The sequence below is a fragment of the Gavia stellata genome, chromosome 5, assembly GCF_030936135.1.
Source record: "Gavia stellata isolate bGavSte3 chromosome 5, bGavSte3.hap2, whole genome shotgun sequence".
Classification (NCBI taxonomy): Eukaryota; Metazoa; Chordata; class Aves; order Gaviiformes; family Gaviidae; genus Gavia; species Gavia stellata.
This window is the reverse complement of record NC_082598.1, coordinates 19,145,523-19,162,205: the sequence shown is the minus strand read 5'-3', so window position 1 is coordinate 19,162,205 and position 16,683 is coordinate 19,145,523. Positions and strand designations below refer to the sequence as shown.

Here is a 16,683-nt window from a genome sequence, read left to right as displayed (position 1 = left end):
ATCATGATGGTGCCAGTCTGCTAACCTTTAGCAGAAGGTTGTTACTACAGTTACCTCCGCAGTGAATCGTCCACTCTTTAAGGGTACAAGGAACTTCTAGGGAAAACCAAAGCACCAACTGAGCTTCTAAATTCTAACTCCCTCATGTAGGAAAAACAGAATGAAGTTCTCTGTGGTTTTAAAATAGGGAATTGACCTATACTCATATATTGCTGTTAGGGATTGGTGATGTCCTTCATTCTGCTCAAGTGAATCACTTGAGTGGGTCTAAGGGAGTGCACCTGAGCGACCAGCACTTGCCAGCAAAGAGCTATTGCTCCTCCTCTTAGCTAGGATGTCAGTCAATTTGAAGGGACTTGATCAAAAGCACTCATGTGGGAACATGTGAAAGGAAAGCCACAGAAGCAGTGCTCACCTAAATACAGCTTCTCCCAAGAGGCTGAGTCCCTTGTCTTTGCCAAAGTGCTTACAGCAAACTGCACCGCTCAGTATTTGAAGCATGGGTTCTGCTACATTTAATTTAATTATAGCTCCCGCTTATTTGTGAAGTCAGGATTGTAAAATGCCCTCCTATATTGACAAGTAAGGACAGAAACAGTAAGCACCTTTCAGATGCCAGGGACTCATCCATAAAGTTTGGTGTGTCAAGCTTTGGAGACAGCTTTTAAGTTCGAAACTTTAGTCATGTTGTTTACTATTGTTTTACTGCCAGTGCTAATAATAGGAAACTAAAAATTACACTAGTTAGTGGGCATTGCTAAACAAAGAACGGCGCTGATTAAAAGTGTTGCTGGCACCTCGCCCGCTGCATCGTGGAAGCAGCCAAAGTGTTGATTGTTACTTACTGTGTGAAGCCGCACATGCTGGATGTAAGCCAGTTCCTTTATTTCTGCTTGTTTTCCTCTGAAACTGCCATAGCAAGTAGGGAGTGGGAAGAGGCTTTTGTTTGCTAAAGTGTCTTCCAGTGGGACGCTCAAAATCTTGTACATCTTTGCTGTGCCTTTGGGAAGCATTATCGTAACTCTTCTACAGGTGGCTAAATAGAAGCAAGAAGTTTTGTGTTTTACCTGATAAGACAAGGCTTGAAAGGAGTTTTTAGATGTATTTCACCAATGGATGTCAATGGAGACTGATGCTATCAAATCCAATGACTTTCACGATGTTCCTAGAAATGCAGACTGTTGCCACCAAGCTACAAAAGGAGTCTACAGCTTCTGCGACAGAAATGATAATGCAACAACCCGAGGTGTTGCCCCTGTGAGCCTTTAGCTGAAGTAATTCTACTGTACTTTAGGTCAGGGAGGAAAGATCGAAAGTAAGGATGTCCCTTTAGACCCAGTAATTAGTGCACTCCATTTGGGGATACCTCCTGCATTCTAGGTCCTCCTTCAAAAACTGCTTATGCTTTACACCTGTAACCATAAATAGGCAAATTCATAGGAAGGCTTTAAGTAGGGACAAAAGACTATCTGAGGTAACCATCCCTAACCATTTCACAAAAACCACCTTCCTTTTGTATTACTCTGTATGTCTTTCATCCCATACAGCTTCTACAAAGAGTAGAGAAAATGTTTCTTCGCCTCCATTACTAGCTCTCAAGGCTCACAAGTATATTCAAGTATACAAGACCAGAGTATGTTATTTTATGTTCTGATCTATAAGGCTTAATTCTGCAATAATTGAAAAAAATAGCAAGCTGTTTTAGGAAAAAATTTTGGCCCTCTTGAAGTCATCAGATAAGTCTGATGCCAGGTATACCTTTGGTCAATATATTTCATCATTCATCACTGTTTGGTTACAGCATCTTTTTATACGATTGCACAGAAGTTATTTTTAAAAATGTAAACCAAGAACTGTTTCAACAAAGAAAAGGTGCTCTGAAAGTGTTTTTTTTATAGCCCACTCCTGAGAAAACTAAGATGAGAAACCAAACCAGAAAAAAAAAACCCAAGAACTAATTCAGTTTCAATAGACAGGAGGTTAAATTAATAACTGTCCCTTTCCTGATAACACAAAAAGTAGAAGTGATAAATGAAATTAAAAACACCCGTGGTTTTCAATGTAACTGAATTGAACACAGGTTATTCATTAGAAAAAATGAGTGAAAATCCATCAGGCTAGAAATAGGTCATTATAAATGTACTCGTTCATATATATAATGTATATTGTTGTACATAGTGGGGATAATATCCCACAGATTAAAAGAATATTAATGCTGGCCTTAAAATTAAATTTTTCATAAGAGTAATTTCAAGCAGTGTAATAAATAAAAATTAAAAAACCCACACAACCCTGTATTCTGGACTTTTAAAATTCCTACTCTGTGAGTATCTTCATGTGTCTTACACATATTAATGTACTGGGACTCTCAACTCTCCTACAAAGTATGAAAGGCTTCACTAATTTACTAATTAATCTTCAATTTACTCCAGGAAGCTTTTTTAGAACATAAATTATATTGAATTATTTCACCTATAACTGTGTTTTAAGTACACTTTGTCCTACACTTTGTGTGTGTTCTGCTTTAAATAGACATAGCATAATTATGGAGCATGAATTATGCTCAAACAGGGAAGAAAAAATCTCTGATTTAGTACATTTCTGGTTTCTCTGGTATATCCAGATCCATATTAGTTTTAAAGTTCTTTGTTTATCAGTACAGTATTAATAATTCATTAGTTAAAATAAATACAGAATATAATTTTTAAATGTTAGGAAAGTTAGCAAAATATTTCAATTATTTAAGGGAATATGAAAATTTATTCAAGTAAAAAATCCATGTTTCTGAGTTGTTTGAGGAATTATCTTCTGTCTCCAAGAAAATTAACTGATATTCTATTAATGGGTAAGTGGCATGAAGAAGAGAGCAGATCTGTTTGTTGGCTAGAATAGCTGGTAACCCAGCAGCTAAACCAGTATAAAACATTGTTAAACTGGAAGGGGCTCCCCTGTCTAGCAGAAGGAAAGAAATTACACTTTCTTATTTATACTGACTGTGTTTTATGTCTTTACTCTGAGATGTTACGATGTTATGAAGCCTCACTTTTATGGTTTCATCTGCGGAGATCGCCCCCAGAAAAAACACGTTTTACTTTGAGCCGCTTTGGTTGCCACTACAGATGACCAGGCATCCAACACATGTGTTCAAAACTTTCTTTTACCTATTTCTTCCACTCCAGCCTACCTCTGCTCATCTTCCCATCTCTGCACATTTCTTGGTAATTAACAGCAGCTTCTTCAACAGCTTTTCAGAAGAAAGGCAGGTAAGGTCTGGACTTGTTCCATTATATCATAGGCCTGGCCAGACCCCAAAATGATAGGTGCAAAGATAGAATAATACCCGTTGTCATCCTTTGTGAGTAGTTTGAGACACCGTCCTGCCAATCATCCTCCTAGTCCTTTGACAAACTGGCTTTTATAGTAGGCAAACAGCAAAGTTCAAGAGGAACACAGAGGTGGGGGAATAATATAATTGCCTGATCAAAAGAGCCAAAGTAGATATCTCTTCTATAGTCACTGCAATTATCTCATACATGCACTGATTTCCTAAAAAGTTCCTCAAAGCTCCCATTTGATGTGTTGAGGTGTTGAATGGTAAATCTATATAAAGGAAATTTAATGTTTCGGTCATTCATCTAGTTTCAAAAAGAGGTGTTAAAAAGCAGGAGCCCAAATACTGACAATACAGCAGTCCAGAAGACGCCAGTTAAAAGAAGCTGTTCAGAGAAATGACTGTCTAAGATTACAAAGGCATGGGTTTTTTTTCTTTTAATCCATAGGAGAAACAACCCCTGGAAATTTTACCAACATGTAATGGACAATACTTTGCTTATAGTTTAATCTCTGTGAATTTGTTCCCTCTTGGGGGGATCTAACTATGGCAGGAAAACAGCTGCTCTCCTCTCCCCCATCTTCTTCTGTTATTTCTTCTTCTAGAAGTATTTAGAGCAGAGCAAAAGAAAAAAGAAAAAGAGCATAAGTATGTTTGTCTGGGATTTTTTTAATCTGTATTAATGAGAAAAGAAAAAGAACTTTTGAGCTATCTGACTATTCCCAGGTTAGTTTTCCCAGTCTTAATTTCTAGTGCTTTGTTCAGCCACATTTCAAATATTTCAAGAGAGAGCATTTCTCTGAATTAGTTTTTTGAGGCTGCTTCACAGGCTAGTGCATAGCATCTCTTTCAAGCATATTTTTTGAGATGTTTTCCAGACTGCATTTGCTTTTCCTTTAATGACATCAAAACTTTCTCTCCCCCAGAAACCTCATTTTGTTTTTACCATCTACTTTGAAGTCCCGCTAAAATAATTTCACCTTTAGTAGCTGCTGCAGGGTTTTTTCTCTGCTCTTTTTCTCCTATGTTGGCCAATAATGTGATCTGAACTCCAGCAATGCCACCAGGCCCCTTTTCACGAAGATCACTTCTGATATGTGTTCTGCTTTTTTACGGAAAAAAACAGTGTCAAAAGTGAACTCTGTATCCCAAGAGTACTTTCAGGATATAAAGTTAATCACACTAGCAGTCACTTCAAAATAAACAGGCAATGAAATCTATTCCTGATGAATATATCAAGGACAAGTAGATTTATATTTACTGCAGAGAAATGAGTTACAAAACTACAATTTTATTTGTTTGTTTGTTTAACTTGCAATAAATTACAAAGTGATTTATTTCAGCATGCAGCTCTAAGGTTGGTCAAAACTTGAGCTTAGCCCTATTGGTATTTGGTAAATATATCTTTAATGCTAAAGGTAATCCCAAGTAAAATCAATACAATACTGATGAATTTATGTACTATATATTGAATTATATAAATGTATTAAATAAAATAAATGAAATAATTAAATTTCTTAGGGGAAGACATCAGGCCAGATTCAACAGCATGAGAGAGATCTGTTGCCACGCCCCTAGATCCATCCAGGCTGAAGATGTATTCCCACTAGACACACACACATAGAGCACACATATACATCACATATATACCTATATACATGGCCAGCCACCCAGTTCACAGACAGATGCACAGAGCAGTCATACAAACACAGGCAGCACCGACAGCCTCATCCTGCTCCTCTCTGTGGCTGAGCAGGATGGAGGTCCAGTAATGAGAATATGTGTGTATATATATATCTACGCACACACATATACATACAGTGTGGACTCCTCCAGCAGCTGGGCTCAGACACAGGGCTCAGATGCCCAGTAGCTGCTCCTGGATACCAGTTTCCCCAGTTGCTGGTACCTGGGCATAAGAGCCCTCGAGGCTACAGCCCCACTCCAGTTGCTGGTACAGACCATCTCATGCACACACATAAAGCTGGTCAGGACTCCTCTGGTCCGCAGTAGCCAACCCCACCTTGGTGTTACCCTTAGAGACCCACTCACATCCTGGCTCCCAGGTCATGTCACCTGTTCACCAGGTCATCTGACCTGATCTTCACTAGCACTCACACTCTCACTCACAGCCCCACATGGGCTCCAGTTGCTGTGCCAGGGGCACACGGGCCCTTCAGCCCATGGTCTGACCCCAGCTGCTGCACTCACACCCCTGTACACACCTGTGCACACACAGAATGGAGAGCTATCACCCAGGGAAAAGTTGGAAAGGTGTTTAATAAGAAGACAGGACAGACTGCCCTGGTCAGCCAACAGGGCACGGCCAGCCAAGCACACTGACCAGCCAACCATATATATGTGACAGGGACTTTTTATCCCCTCACCCCTCTATTTTCCCACACTTCTACCTCCCCAAATCACCTAAATCCCTCCCTTTCCCCACCTTTGGGTCCCTGCTAAACATCCCATAATAAGTCCTGTGCAATCCCAAAATGCTCTTCCCCTGCACCCCATAATGTGTCCCCCACCCTGGGGTGGCAACCCCTTTCAGTAGAAGCATTCACTCATCTTGATGCCCTGACATTGGGGCTGAGGCTCTCCTGGGAGGGCCCTGGGAGGGGCCAAGACAGTGTGTCCCTTCCCCTCTGTCCTTAATTTGGTTCCCACTTACTTACCTTTGTGCCCCTATGTTCCTTTGGGCTTGTGAGGGTGGGCCTTTGATGGGCTGATGGCTCCTGGGATGTCCTGGCAGCAGCCGCGGCAGGGCATTAGTCGGGCTCTCCAACCTGCCATTGTCTCTGTGCTCCTCTGTGGGTGTGCAGACGAGCTTTTACCACATAACCTAACAAAATCCAGCATACCCCCAGGAGCAACTTGCTTACAAAATATAAATAGTCTTATTAAGTATAAACAAAATATAAACAAGTTTAGTCTAGAAGTGTATTAGCTTGTGGTTTTGTTTCCTACTCTGCTGGAAGTACATTCAGTGGTCTGCAGACATGACTAAATCATTTTATACCATGTCAGCTGGATATAAGCTAAATTTCAAAGCTGTAAAGCATAGTAAAGCTGTAAAAAGCCAATTCCTACATTGGCCCTAGAGGAATAAGGTGCAGCAGCCATTGAATTCTCTTCTTCCTGCATCTGCAGACCATGAGATTTTTTTAGCCAAATTTAGCGTATAAACTTCTCCTAATAACATTTAGCATGTGCAGGTCCACATCAGGACACTATCCACTGCCATTAATTATTTTCAATTAAATAAAACACCTAGTCAAAATAAAACTTATTTTTATCAATATCATATATACATACTTGTATCATCTTTGAATAGTTTTCCTTAATGTCCAAATAAGTAATTGCTCAATATTGCTCTACTTGCCAAACTAAGATCACCCCTTTCTCATGGCCTGCAAGCGCTGCAGTTGCTGAGAGAGCACTGGCTTTTCCTGTTTGCCATGAGAATTTACAATATCAATGTAACATGATGCTATCGCTTACACTCCCTCATGCTGGCAATCCTGAATTGCACCTGCTTTTTTTCCAGAAAAGGGTTCTCTCTCTGTATACTCTCTCTAGCTTATGCTGCAGAAATAGCACGAAGCAAGATCTAACACAAAGTGAGAATGCCGAAGAATATTAGGAAAGATATTCTTTCACGCATTTCACAGAATGTGCTAGCTCTTAAAAGTGAGCTAGGATTTTTGATCTGTCTGACTGGAAATTTGCATCTCTCTGATGCCTTCTTGGTTTGATCTTGGACTGTTACGTCTGACAAATAGGGTAATACTTGGGGATAACCTGATTAAAGGTTTTCTGTGAAGGAGCTTCTGAAAGGGAAGAAAACACAAGGATCTGGAAAAGATTTTGAGATGTGGGGATTCAGAGTGGGTTTGATAGATCTGTTCTTCCAATGACTAGGAAACAGAGACTATGTGAAATAGGGCTTGGTGCCCTATTGCAAGGGTAAAGAGAAAAGAGACAGACAGGAGTAAGGCAGCAGCCAGAGGAGCTGAAAAGAGGCTCAGGGCACTGGGGAGAGCTCTCCCTGCAGAGCAGAGGGAAATGAGCACAGAAATTACTGGGAACAAGATCTGCCCATTGGCAGAACTGAGGTGCTCCGGAGGAGCCCAACGGACTGGCAAATCTGAGAGAAAGAGCCTGGGTTACCCTGCTTTGGAGGCAAACTGGGGTATTACATTAAAGAGCAGGCACTCAAAGGAGTCATTTGAAACAAGCTGTTGTGGATTTGTAGCTGTAGGATGGAAAATTAAACACCTCAGAAACCTTGACATTGAAATTTCCATCTCCATGCTACTGTTGCTCTTTGGCTTGTATGTTACTTCTAGGCTTTATTTTTTTCTGCAGCTTTAACTTCATGCAGTATAACTTTACCACCCTTGCTCAGCCAATTATCCCATCTAAACATGAGATACATGCATTTTTCATGACCCAGCAGCTTAATCATAACAGCACTTAGAATCATATTCATCATTTCAACAAACCCAAACAATTTTTAATGTGATGCTGCTTGTTTGAGAGAAGTTTTTCTGTTTGTCTTTGATCCTCCCACTATCACCCTTCTGCTTTTGTAAGTACTTACTTTCTTGATTGCAATCAGCCTATGGCTACAGAGCCATTACCTGAACAGCAACACCGGGAAGCTCGAACACTGTTATCTCAACTATTGAGGGTCAGAGATCTAGATTTAGATTTTGAAAGTGGCAGTTGGTAAGATTATAAGTCTAGTTGGTTTTGGATCTAGCCTCGCATCTGTACAACAAACACCTGCTTGGCTCAGCTGCTGCAGTACAACCCTGATCAACACTGTTCTGGCAAAAGTCTTCAGGGTGGATGTCATGTTGATATCAATGTGTCAGCCTTTGCGTCAGGGTATAAAGGGGCACTTCCAGTGAGATTTATCTGTTTTTCTCCTTCTTCCACGGCATAGTGAGATCATATTAGACATGTTTCACCAAAGCCCTTACCTATTCCATCCTCAGAGGGACTGTTTGTAACTTAGTTTCTTATGTGTGTTACTTTTGACACACATTTTATTTTGGAGGAGGTTCAAGAAAGGAGTAATTTGTGAATTGAGTATCACTGGGCTTGTTCTAGATAATTTATATAGAGCTCAAATACTTTGGTGAATGAATTTTCAGACCATCTGAATTCTCTTGTGGTTGAATTTTCTGTAAGCCTAGAAAAAACACTGTACATTTCAGATATAGACTTTGCTGATATAATACCTTAGCGTAGCCACGCTAAAAAAAATGGTTCTATCTGATAAATCCTTGACTAATGGTTTGCTGACAATTTTGCTGAGTAATTTTACTACATAGCCACTGATGTCTTGCCATGGGAGGCCAATATAGGCTAAATACACATCAATGTGCACCGATCAAACACCAAATACATGGGTTTCCTTCTGAATAAAACTGGGTGTTTAGTCCAAAAACATTAATTGTATTTCTTAGTGCGAGAAATTAATTTGGTATTGCAACCCATGTCAATTGTATTTTCAATCACAATAAAAGTACATGCAAAAAGAGAAAATATTGTTAGTCAGAGATAATTAAGTCAATGGACATGAACATGTATCTAAAATGAAGCAGAACAAACACTGACAGCAGATAAAGCATGGGATGGAGAACCTGTCATGCAAAAGCTCATAATTAAAATATATTTAAAATTGCCAAAGCTCCTAATACAGCTTAATCCATCATACGAAATTGTTTATTATACAGACAAAAGTCTGACCTTTGAATTTGTTTCTCCTTCATTCTTTTTCCTACATTTCACTATTTCTCCTTTTTTGTGTCTTTTTGGGTTTGCCTCTTGTCTAAAAAGGGTGTTGATTAGGTCGTAAAGAAGAATCCACCGATTGCAGTATTTTTAGAAATACTGAAAAAAGGACAGCTTAGACAGCATGAAGCTTGTAAATAATTTACAGGTTTTGGAGTGGTTCGTAAGACCATGTGCTGGAGGTGTAATTTCCCAGCAGTAAAACTGCAGGCAAGAGAGATCATCAAAAGGCAGAATGATGTTTATTATTCTCTCTCTTTTCTTTCTGTTGGTTTATCTTATTTTCTCTTTAAAGGAGAGAGGACTGGACTCAGGAAAAACAGTTCAATATGAACTTTTCCTTCTTTTTATTCTCCAGAAGGAAAATATAATACATCATTAATGCAACTTTAAAAGACTGTCAAACAGAAATTTTCTGCAACAAAACAAATTATATACAGCTGGAGGAATAAGGAATATAGGAAATAGTTTAAATAAGCCTCACATTTTTCTTTCAAACTCCTTTATTTTATAAGAGTTTAATGAAAGGTTGGAAAGATATTTTTTCTAGTTACAGTTGGTACAATGGAAGAAGTCAGCAATAACTTGACATAAGGCCATGAGGCATACTTAACAATTACAGTATTACATCTCTTTCACTGAACTACAGAAATCTCCTGATAAACACAATAAAGCCAGAATTATGAGTCAAGAAAAGAGCAGTCTTGGAGGTAAATGATGTTGGCTACATATATATTTAGATTAAAATTATTTAAGAAGAGAAGTGTTCACAGTCTTGTATGGTCTCAGAGGAAAGATCCAAGCTAAAGAAAGAAAAGTTTCAACCAAATATTTCTGATAAGAGTAACTGGCCAGCAGCACAGATTTTTAATGAATGTCCTTAAGATACCATTATTACAGATCTCCAAGAATGGAAAAGGTAAGGTGTTACTGGCAATGCTATGGTAAAGCAGAGGAAAATACATAGGGTCAACCTAGATAAATTCAAAAGGCTCTACTAATACACAATTTTGTGAAAGAAGGTTGCGTTTTCAAGTGTTTCTTTCAAACAGTATGGTGAAACTGGAGTTCATTAAGTGACAGAAAAAAGTACTACCTTTAAATGAGGTATGTAGATCATGTGTTTCTCTAAAAGCAAGCTGCTAACTTATTTTGAATTAACAAAGAATAAATCAGACAATTTTTTCCAGAGTACCTTTAATTCTTATCTAACATCATAACATTTAAATGCAGTCAGGAAATGGGAGTCTTATTCTTCACAGCTTCAGACTAAGGACAGACACAGTTGAAGTTGCTGGCATTTCCCGTAAAAAAGGGGAGAGCACTCTTTGCAAAATGAGTATATTTTGAATGTCTTTCTCATCCAAGGAAAAGGTAGAAAAATTGTTTTACATGTTAATAAGCCACAGAGTTAGATGAACGTATCAGCACATTTTGTCATTTATTACTTATTAAGCTTCTTAGAAAAAGAAAATAAAATGCAAAATCTGAGTTGTACAAATTCAATATACAGGTTTTCTTTTTAGTTCCCTCAAAATGTGCCTAGCTTTTTGTCTGAAAAGAAATTACATGCAGAACAGAAAGACGTCACGGCTTCTTTTGCTAAATGCTAAAATACTGCATTGTCCTTTCACACTCCCACCCATCTCAGGGAGAAGGTTGGGTTATTCTTCCTTGAGCAGGTCTGGGAATGATGTAGAGTATATACCAATGTATGCTTAGACAAGTAACTTATGAAATACCTTTGTTATACTTTCTACATTTAATGACTGTATTGTTACATCTGTGAGTATCTGAACACTTCACTGATGTTTTCTGTATTGTACTTCCAAACACAAGTAAAAATACTGCTCTTTTGCATGCATTTATACAGCTGCAACAGGCTTCACATAAAAAGACAAGCAGTGTGGTAAACCTGTTGGGGACTACAGAGACGCTAGACCATCTGATTACAGTCTTTTTGGGAAGCTGGTAAAGTAGAGAGAGATGTTTTAGAATGCCCTCACACCCAAAGACACGACAGGCAGGGAGATGCTGCCTCAATTAACAGATTGCTCCTTACCTGCCAAAGGGTAGAGATGCTAGATGCATTTCACTGTTCCCCTCATTCCCCAAAGGCTCTGGTTTGAAAGGCAGTGTGGCCCAACAGTCAGTATATATCTGGTCTTACCAAGACCTGTGCTCTAATTCTGCCTCCATCAGTGACAGCCTCCGTTGACCAGGAACAAATAATTTCGTACTTCTCTCTCCATGACTGCTTTTTGTCTGTCTGTTCTCATTGAACAGAATTATTTCTTACTATGTGTTTGCACATGCTTAGTTATGGGGAAGAGCTGATTCTGGCTGAGGATAAGCGACATAAATCAAAATAATCCTAGATCTACAGATCTGACATACATTTTTCAGGTGGTGCATTCATCTCTCAATTAGCAAGCTGGTACTATTCGTTTCTTAGCTGTCAAAACTATGAATATCTCAATGCTCTTCATTTGATCTAATAGGAATATCGTTTGCTCTCATGAGAAAAGCTGTTACTACACTGGTAAAAGATGTTATACTGTTCTTTATCTTCATTCAAAGCTATTTCCTTTCTCCAGTTTATGAATGGGAGCACGTAATTTTGAGCTATCAGTCCAAATGGCACAGCAATGGACAAAAAAAAATATATTAACCTTAACACTTAATTTGTCTTTTCTTTCTTACCTTTGTTTCTAGAAATACTTTCCTTTTAAAGAGCTTGCCAGACTTTTTTCATTCTCTGCGTTAAAGAAGGCAAAAAGGAATTAAGTGCATGGCCCAAAGTCATCTGCTCAGTCTGGCAAATTCAGGACCAGAAGTCAGCTGTTTGGTCTTCGATTTTTATGCATGACTTAGTAAACAATACAGTATTCCTTCTGCTTTTCCTTCCGCTTTACATAAGTCATTTTTGTAAACTCACCGCTCTGATCCTCTTTTTTCTTCTTCACTTCCTTTCATTTTCTCTGTAATCACTCTGCTCTGACACTTTCTGCTTATTCTTTCTTACATGTTTCAGTTTATGAACAAGATGTAAAGAGGCAGAAAAATATGCAAGGTTTGAGTAAGATCTTCTGTGACAGGCTGTTTTGAATTCGTTGACTGTAACTCCTCAGGTAGAATATGACTGGATGTTGTATCAGTAACACTTAACTGCAAATGCAGTTTACATTCCTGCTTGGTTTCTATACAGTGCGAGTGCTGCTTGTGGCTGCAGGAGTGACCACCCATGGCCCGCAGTGACACTGATACCTCCACGCACTGCAGCAGAGTGGTTGCTGCTCACGTCTGTCACTCAGGTCTCAAGACTGAAGTTGAGATATATGGCACAGAAGAAATTTTTGTCCCATGGGAACTCTTTAGGAAGGTCCTTCAAAGTGACACATATTTAATGCATTAATATTTGGTAGAAAGTGCAAAATCAGACTCTTGCAGCATGTTAAAGTCTTAGAGTCCCATACATGTTCTGCACAGTCTCATGAACATATGTCTTGACTCAACCAGTTTGGATGCTATTCATTTCTTGTCTTTCACTTTTTTCAGGAATGCCCCAGCGGTGTTGTCAATGAAGAAACCTTCAAAGAGATTTACTCTCAGTTCTTTCCACAAGGAGGTGAGTACTTGGCAGACGTAATTAGTACTACAGTGTACGGAGAGTTATGTTTGTTAGTTCCTAAGTCTGACAAAAGAGCCTGTTTTTCAAATTAACAAGATTGTTTTCTCAAGCTCTGTCTAAACCCATGGGGTACTTCCTTGATGGCTGGACACATTTTAAAGTATATATTCCTGAATGAAATGCAATGATATCTACAAGAAGTCAGTCTTCTTTTATGAAGTTACTACCTGTGTTTGGGTACTTTTGAAAACCAGGTTTTTCTGAGTAGGTTATTTCATTTTTAACTTTCTACACAGTCTTCCCCATTCTCTTTTATTCCACAAAACCTTTCACAGTAGGAATGAAAACTGTAGGAGGCACTACAGATACCCTCTAATATTGATGGCAGAACCCCCTTGACTTCTACGGGGTTTCTCTACTTAAATGAGGGCTTTTTTTGCTAACCTTAATTTCAATTAATTAATTTCCAGGGGTTTCATTGATTTCTGTATCTTCATTACCTTTTAGTGCAGTGAAGGCAACACAAAAATGTATAGCAGTTTTTTGCCTTGAACCTCGGATTTTCTTTTAATTTGAATTGTTTTAATCTCTTTTCTTCCTCTTGCTTTTACCATTCAGTCCTCTCTCTTCATATTCTCCTACAGCTCTTCAGTCCTGCCTCTTCATCTTCTCCCACAGCTCTTGAAATTTCCATGTTTCCCTGGGACTGTTCATAGCTCTTTCTTTTCACTTGTATTTGAAAAAACCCACACTTAATTGGTAGGAACAAAACATCTCCCAATTAGTTTTATTTTGAATAAAGACCTAGAAGGTAAAGAGCAGCATTCAGTGTGGATTACCGTCACTGAAATCCTTAACAAGTAGGCACACTCAATAGGGAAGAACAAAAGGCTAAAAGAGTTGACCTGCCTACTGATCATTTCTGTATCTAAGCTTTTAAACCAGGCTAACAATTACAGTTTCAGATATTATGTTTTTAGTTACCCTGGCTAGTGAAAATAATTCTCTGCATGTGATTTACTACACCTTTACTACAATTAAAAAATTAATTAAAAAAGATGGTATTTCCTATTGTTACACTCAAAATTGCATGCGGGCAAAGAGAAAGCACACCTTTTATACGAGTAAAGATAAAATGTATTGTTAGAATAAATGTAATCTTAAAAGCCTAATCTTTGTAAGTCCAGACCTGATTGTTACAGAAAGGAAAGAATATTAATGTAGTTAGTATTGATATATACTCAAGTCTTCGTTTCTATCCCTTTTCTTGGTGTTAATGCTCACCCTTCTGCTGCTCCTCTGGGCCTTTAGGGCAGTGGCATCATTTGGGGGAGGAGGTGGGGACTGCAGTGGACTGTCAGCATCTGGAGTACTTCCCTGGGAGGAATAGGACGTTCATGTTGGTGCTTTCTTCTTCCTTGCTCTAGGATGACCTCTCGCTAGGGTCACATCTACACGTTTGTTAACACATTTTTACACCCTTCTTTTTCTCCATTGGTTTGCAGCTCCACATTACATCCAAATTTATTATAGGTGGTACCTTTTACATGTGTTAGATATTATTTCTTTCTTCACTTTGCTATCCCTAAAACCATTTTTGTCCAGCTCCCCACCTGCATTTCTTTAACTGAGCATGGGTGAGTTGTTTATAGCTGTGGGGTCTCCAGTGCCAGCCTGTGCCCTGTCCCCTCTCATCACACACCTGCTCTCCTCTGCTCTGCATCCCATCTCGCTGCTGCTCAAGGCCTCTGCTAGCGTACAAGGCAAAAAGTTCTTCTCTCCACTGCATCATTACGTTAGAGTCGTAAATATCTATTTCTACATAGAATAACTGCTTGTTTCTGCTACCTGTATAAAGCTATAGCTGCATCGCAGAAGTAAAACCAATCAGTCTTAGAAACCTGATCAGTTCGAAGGACTGCTGTCACAGCTAAACCACGGGAAACAAAGCTACAAGCTGACGAGCCTCCGTCCGGGGTCAAGCTCTGTATAAATGACAATACTGCATTACAGGGGCACACAGTTACGCTATTAGCTGCAATTTCAACAATGTCATTACTTCATCTGCAACATGGGAGCTACACTTTTCTGAAAAAAAATAGGCTTTTTTTTCTTGCTTCTTTTAATTTCAGTGAAATACAGTAAAAAGTTAGATATTTAGCAGGGTAGAAAAGTATTGAATCCAGATAATTCACTTCTCAGTAACAGATGTTGTTGTGTACTAGTAACAGCATTTTTAACTTTCTCAATAAAGCCATTTCAGAGGTCTCAGCAAAGAGCACTGAGAAGTGACCATCAGAAGTTATCCCCTTCCTCTCCCCATCCTCCATGGCCTCCACGCAACGGCGTGCAGCCTTAGCAGTCCACAAAGACAGCACAAACAAATGTGAAAGCCTTATGTTGTTTTCCTTAAAATTTCAGGAAAAATATTTAAACAGCAGAAGAGCTGAATCTCCTTGGAAGAGTAACAGCTCACATCAGTAATCCTTTAATTTCTGTGGGCCCACTGAGACTTGGACTGTTTTGTATACGTTTTGTGCTGTCTTGTAGGTGTCTGTGTTGACTTTTGCCATTTTCTGAGAGGTACGGGAGCCAAAGTCTATTCTTTGTTCCTCACATTAGTCAAGGCATCTTCAAAGCCCAATTAATTGTCTGTATTTTCATATCCCTGCATGCTAACAACAGGGTGAGATTGTCATATTTTAAGTGTCTAGTTAAGCAGCTAGACTGGATACTTAAATCTTTGAATGTATTGCCAAAATATTGTGTGCAGCTGAGGCCTTTAAATTTCAGTTGCTCTTAAAATATTGGTTTTATGTATGTCTGAATATTAAAGAGGAAAAAAAAAGTTTGAAAGTTGTCCCCAAATTAAAACGTGCCGTACATGCAGATCTGTGTCCCAATTATCTATGAAATGCAAAACCAGATACAGCATGATGTATCATTGTAAGAATTCATAGCTGAGCAAACAGAATAACGTTGTGTAGATTTTAAGCTTCAGAGTGACGAAGCCTTTCCAATGTCATCCAGCAAGTCGCTTCACCAAGAGACTGTCAAGACTATCCAGGATAAGGAACAGGAGGAGTAGAAAGAGGATAAGGGAGCCACAGTAAGAGTAACAGAGGAGATGACACAGAACTGCGGTAAAATTGATGTATTTTAAAAGGCAGAAGTAGCTTTATAAAAAGCTTTCCACGCCAGAAAGGCACTCCAGTAACTTCTTTTTAGAAATACAGGTGAATGAATAGGCCCCCCTTTGTTCATGCAATGGATTGCTTGAAATATAACTTGGGATTTGTTCTTCAGCCAGGCAGGTCGTAGATAAGAATCCAGACACTGAATAATTATTACACTCCTCCTCAGTTATGAACAGAACAGATTATGTTCCTGGTTTGATAAGACATACTCTCAGATGTATAATGACTACCATTTTTTGTCTCTGATGTTTAAAAAGATTTAATGGTATATTTCAAAGGAATTCTGATTTAATATCTGTTCCTGTCTCAACCTGTCAAAATAGCAATTTAGCCTACTAGTTATGATATCAGATCCCTGAAAAGAAAACATATTTTATTTAAAAAGCTAAGCTTTTGTCTAACATGATTAATGTTCAAGATTTAGGGGGGCGGGGGCAGGGGGAAATCACATTAAGTAGCTCTAATTAAAAGACTAGTGTACCCCATCCTGCAGTGTTTTTGAAGGCAAAATTTCAGACCAGAATTGCCTGAACAAACCACCCTGAAAAAAAACCCTCTGAATTTGTTTTTTCAGAAGGGGTTACTAGAAAGAAAAGAGTCTTCAACTAGAGATTTTTTTTTTCATATACCATCATACAAAAAGAGTAGTATTTTGTATCGTGTATGGGCAACAAACAATAAAAAGCCTTTGGGTTAACCTTTGTGTTTTCTGTAAA

At 38.7% G+C, this 16,683-nt stretch overlaps 1 protein-coding gene across 5 annotated transcripts in view; it reads left to right on the top strand.

The window, feature by feature from the left end:
* Window positions 1-16,683, top strand: part of KCNIP4 (potassium voltage-gated channel interacting protein 4) — a 361,068-nt gene that overhangs the window by 324,627 nt on the left and 19,758 nt on the right. For 4 of the 5 annotated variants that reach the window (XM_059817596.1, XM_059817595.1, XM_059817594.1 and 1 more), the window contains one exon: window positions 12,698-12,767. In XM_059817596.1, the coding sequence (XP_059673579.1) occupies window positions 12,698-12,767 (70 nt within the window). Of the gene's footprint in view, window positions 1-12,658; window positions 12,768-16,683 lie in introns of all 5 variants that reach the window. The other variant, XM_059817597.1, reaches the window with a different exon arrangement.